Source organism: Numida meleagris, unplaced genomic scaffold, assembly GCF_002078875.1.
Source record: "Numida meleagris isolate 19003 breed g44 Domestic line unplaced genomic scaffold, NumMel1.0 unplaced_Scaffold363, whole genome shotgun sequence".
NCBI lineage: Eukaryota > Metazoa > Chordata > Aves > Galliformes > Numididae > Numida > Numida meleagris.
The window spans coordinates 55,055-59,849 of NW_018364588.1; the positions used below are offsets into that span (position 1 = coordinate 55,055).

General features: G+C 58.9%; 1 protein-coding gene across 1 annotated transcript in view; it reads left to right on the top strand.

Moving 5' to 3' along the window:
* The window catches only part of HUWE1 (HECT, UBA and WWE domain containing 1, E3 ubiquitin protein ligase), a gene marked incomplete at both ends in the record, with an annotated part of 59,243 nt that extends 54,636 nt beyond the window's left edge, over positions 1 to 4,607 (top strand). The window contains 7 exon segments of the mRNA XM_021383316.1: positions 262 to 611; positions 735 to 875; positions 1,650 to 1,937; positions 2,906 to 3,011; positions 3,420 to 3,537; positions 3,621 to 3,802; positions 4,417 to 4,607. Of these exon segments, the coding sequence (XP_021238991.1) occupies positions 262 to 611; positions 735 to 875; positions 1,650 to 1,937; positions 2,906 to 3,011; positions 3,420 to 3,537; positions 3,621 to 3,802; positions 4,417 to 4,607 (1,376 nt within the window).
* Between the last annotated feature and the right edge of the window lie 188 nt (positions 4,608 to 4,795).

Sequence of the window (4,795 nt, forward strand, 5' to 3'; positions counted from 1 at the left end):
TTGGGGGGCTGGGAGGGGATTTGAGGGGTGATAAGGGAGGGTTGGGGGGATTTGGGGAGTCTGGAAGAGGATTTGGAGGGGGACTTGGGGGTCTGGAAGGGGTTTGGTGGGGATTTAGGGGGCAGAAAGAGGGACTGGGGGTGATAACAGGGTTTGGGGGGATTTGGGGTGTCGGAAGAAGATTTCAGCGGCAGAAGGGTGGTTTGGGGGAGATCTGAGAGGGATTTGGAGAGCTAGAATGGGATTTTGGGGGGCTGGAAGGGGGGCTTTGGGGGAGATCTGGGGGTACTTGGGCTGGAAGGGGGTTTGGGGCATCTAAAGGGGATTAGAGGGGATTTGGGGTCCAGGTTTTGGGGGACAGGAAGGGGTTGCAGGTCTGGGATGGTTTCAGGGGATTTGAGAGGCGAGGAATTGGGATTTGGGGCAGGAATGAGGGCTCTGGCTGCCGGGGACCACCCCCAAAACCCCATAACGCCCCCTCCTCCCCCCCCAGAGACCCACCGCACGGTGCTGAACCAGATCCTGCGGCAGTCCACCACCCACTTGGCCGACGGCCCCTTCGCCGTCCTCGTCGACTACATCCGCGTCCTCGACTTCGACGTCAAGCGCAAGTACGGGGCAACACCATCCCTGAATGGGGGAGGGGGGGGGGGCGACAACCCCAAAACCCCATTTTTGTAATGGTGATTTTTTTGGTTTGTTTTTTTTTCCCCCCTCTTTTCCCCCTTTTGTAGGTATTTCCGCCAGGAGCTGGAGCGGTTGGACGAAGGTTTGCGGAAGGAGGACATGGCCGTGCACGTGCGGCGCGACCACGTCTTCGAGGACTCGTACCGGGAGCTGCACCGCAAATCCCCCGAGGAGATGAAGAACCGACTGTGAGACCCCCCCCCCCCCCTCAAAAAAGTCACTCCAAGGGGACAGCGAGGGGACCCCGAGTCGCTGGGGTTGGGGGAGATCCACAGGGGGCAGGTTTGGGGTCTGTAGGGCCAGCCAAGACCACGTGAGAGGTTATGGGATGAGATTGGGGTTGCGTGAGATCCTTAGGATCAGGTTTGGGGGTGCTTGGTGCCCCCCCCCCCCCCCCCCGACCACATTCGAGGGTCTGGGTTGGGTTTGGGGTTACGTGAGGTCCTTAGGGACAGATTTGGGGGTACGTGGGGTCTCCTAGAACAGAGTTAGAAGTTATGGGGAGCACCAAGAATGGGCTTGGGGTTGTGTGAGACCCATAGGACCGGGTTTGAGGGGTCTGTAGGGCACCCCGAGTCCACATTAGAGGATGTGGGATGGGTTTGGGGTGATGTGAGATCCTTAGGACATGGTTTTGGGGTACTTGGGCACCCCAAGTCCACATTAGGGGATGCAGGATGGGTTTGGGGTGGTGTGAGATCCATAGGATGAAGTTTCAGGGTACACAGCATCCTCCAGGACTACGTTAAGAGGGTTTAGGGGACCCCAGAGCTGGGTTTTGGGGTCGTGTGAGAGGGGTAGGGCCACGTTCTGGGGTTCACGGGGCCCTCTAGGACTGAGCTGGGAGTTACAAGGATCCTACACGTGGGTTTTTGGGTTCTGCGGGGCACGTAGGGCCGCGGCCTGGGGTCTGTGGGGCCATGTGGGATCCCCTCAACCTCCCCCTCCCCACTCCGCCGCAGGTACATCGTCTTCGAGGGCGAGGAGGGGCAGGACGCCGGGGGGCTGCTGCGCGAGTGGTACATGATCATCTCGAGGGAAATGTTCAACCCCATGTACGCGCTGTTCCGCACCTCGCCGGGCGACCGCGTCACCTACACCATCAACCCCTCGTCCCACTGCAACCCCAACCACCTCAGCTACTTCAAGTTTGTGGGGCGCATCGTGGCCAAAGCCGTCTACGACAACCGGCTGCTCGAGTGCTACTTCACCCGCTCCTTCTACAAACACATCCTGGGCAAGTCTGTCCGGTAAGGGGACGGGGCGCAGAACCCAACCGTTTTGGGGACGGAACCTGATGATTTGGGGGGCGTGGAACTCAGTTGTAGTGAGTTGAACCCTGTGATTTGGGGTGTGGAGCCGGGTTGTGGGGTGTAGAACCCAAGCATGGGGCGTAAAACACAACTGTAGTGTTTAGAACCAAACTGTAGTATGCAGAACCCAAGTATTCTGGGCATAGAACTCAACTACAGTATCTAGAACCTAACCGTGGAACATAGAACTCAACTAGAGCATCTACAACACAACCATGGAGTGAGGAACTTAATTATAGCATCTAGAACCCAACTGTGGGGCATAGAACCCAACTGTCATGTCTAGAATTCAACTGTAGCATCTAGAACCCAACTGCAAGGCGGAGAAACCAACTGTGGTGTGGAGAACCCAAGTGTGGGGCATGGAACCCAACTATCATGTGTAGAGCCCAACCATGGTGCTTAGACTCCACCTATGGCATTGAGAACCCAACTATTTGGTGCATGGAACTCAACTGTAGTTGAGTGGAACGCAACTATGTTGGGCATGGAACATAACCACAGGGCATGGAACCCAACTATTATGTTGAGAACCCAACTACTTGGGGCGTAGAACCCAACATGGATGTGTGGAACATAGGTGGATGTTTTGGACATAGAACCCAACTATTTTGGGTGCAGAAGCCAACAATTTGGGGCATGGAATCCAAGCACAGGGCATGGAGCCCAACTATAGCGTCTAGAACCCAACAATTTGGGGCAGAGAAGCCAACTATAGTGCAGAGAATCCAACTATTTTAGGCTTAGAACCCAACTATTTTGGGTGTAGAACCCAACTGTGGGGCGCAGAACCCAAAAAGGTATCAAATCTCCCCCCAGACTTTGCCAGAACCCCCAAAATGGCCCCAGCCCCCCCCCCCAGAAAAGGGGTGCTGACCCCCCTCCCCCCTCCCATTTCCGCACAGGTACACGGACATGGAGAGCGAGGACTACCACTTCTACCAGGGCCTGGTCTACCTGCTGGAGAACGACGTCTCCACGCTGGGCTACGACCTCACCTTCAGCACCGAGGTGCGCGGGGTGGGGGGGACACCCCACAAATGGGTCCTCTGCGTCCCATGGAGCCCTGGGGACATGAGGACACCCCAAAATCGGGTCACCTGTGGCCCATGGAGGCATGGAGACACCCCAGAATTGGGTCCCCCCTCCCCTTGTGTCCCTCATCTCCCCACGGTCTCCATTGGTGCTCCACTGTTGCTCATGATTTCAGGTGTCCCCTCTGTCCCAGGGGTGTCCCCTTTGTCCCAAGGGTGTCCCCTCTTTCTTGGGGTGTCCCATTTGTCCTGAGGATGTGCCCTCTGTCCCATGGGTGTCACTTCATCCCCGAGGGTCTCGCCTCCATCTTGGGTTGCCCCCTCTCCCCCAGGGATGTCCCCTCTGCCCCAAGACTTACCCCTCACCCCCCCCACCCGCCCCCAGGTGCAGGAGTTCGGGGTGTGTGAGGTGCGGGACCTCAAACCCAACGGAGCCAACGTGCTGGTGACGGAGGAGAACAAGAAGGAGTACGTGCACCTCGTCTGCCAGATGCGCATGACCGGTGAGACGGGGGTCCGGGACGGGGGCAGGTTGGGGTCTCGGTGGTCAAACCCCACCCCCTGAACGTCCCCCGTTGTCCCCCAGGGGCCATCCGCAAGCAGCTGGCCGCCTTCTTGGAGGGTTTCTACGAGATCATCCCGAAGCGCCTCATCTCCATCTTCACGGAGCAGGAGCTGGAGCTGCTCATCTCGGGGCTGCCCACCATCGACATCGACGACCTCAAGGCCAACACCGAGTACCACAAGTACCAGGGCAACTCCATCCAGGTGGGGGCAACCCCAACCCCACCACATTCCCCCGGGGTCATCGTCCTGGTGGCACCTCACCCCTGTATCCCTGTGTCCCCATCCCCATGTCAACTCAGTGCCACCTCGCCCCTCTGTCCCCATGTCCACCCATGTGTCCTCCATCCCTGTGTCCTTCTTCCCTGTGTCTGCAGGTCCCCGTGTCCTTTTCCATGTCCCCTTGTCCCCATCTCCCCACATCCCATGTCCCCACATGCCCCATGTTCTTTGCGTCCCCACATCTCTCTATCCCCGCATTCCCTTGTCCCAACAGTCCTTGCCCCCTGCCCCCACATCCCTGTGTCCCCATGTCTCCCCGTCCCCACATTCTCATGTCCCTGTGTCCTCACATCCCCGCATCCCCACTTCCCTGTGTCTCCATGTCCCCTTGTCCCCACATCCCATGTCCCCACGTTCTTGTGTCCCCACATCCCCTTGTCCCCATGTTCTTGTGTCCCTACATCCCATGTCCCCCTATCCCCACATCCTCTATCCCTACATCCCCCCGTCCCCACATCCCTTATCCCCATATCCCCATGTCCCCACGTCCCCATCCCTGCCGATTCGGGCTCTGACCCCCCCTCTCCTCCCCCCAGATCCAGTGGTTCTGGCGGGCGCTGCGCTCCTTCGACCAGGCGGACCGGGCCAAGTTCCTGCAGTTTGTGACGGGGACGTCCAAGGTCCCGCTGCAGGGCTTCGCCGCCCTCGAGGGCATGAACGGAATCCAGAAGTTCCAGATCCACCGCGACGACCGCTCCACCGATCGCCTGCCCTCAGCACACACCTGGTAACGGCACGGGGACGTGGGGAGGGATACAGGGTTGGGGACAGATGGGGATATGAAGTGAGAACACATGGGGACATGGGGTGGGGAGGACATGGGACCACGAGGAAGTGGAGTTGAGGGGACACAGGGATATGGGGTGGTGGGGTGGAGACATGGGGTTGGGGGCCATGGGGTTGGGGGATGTGGGT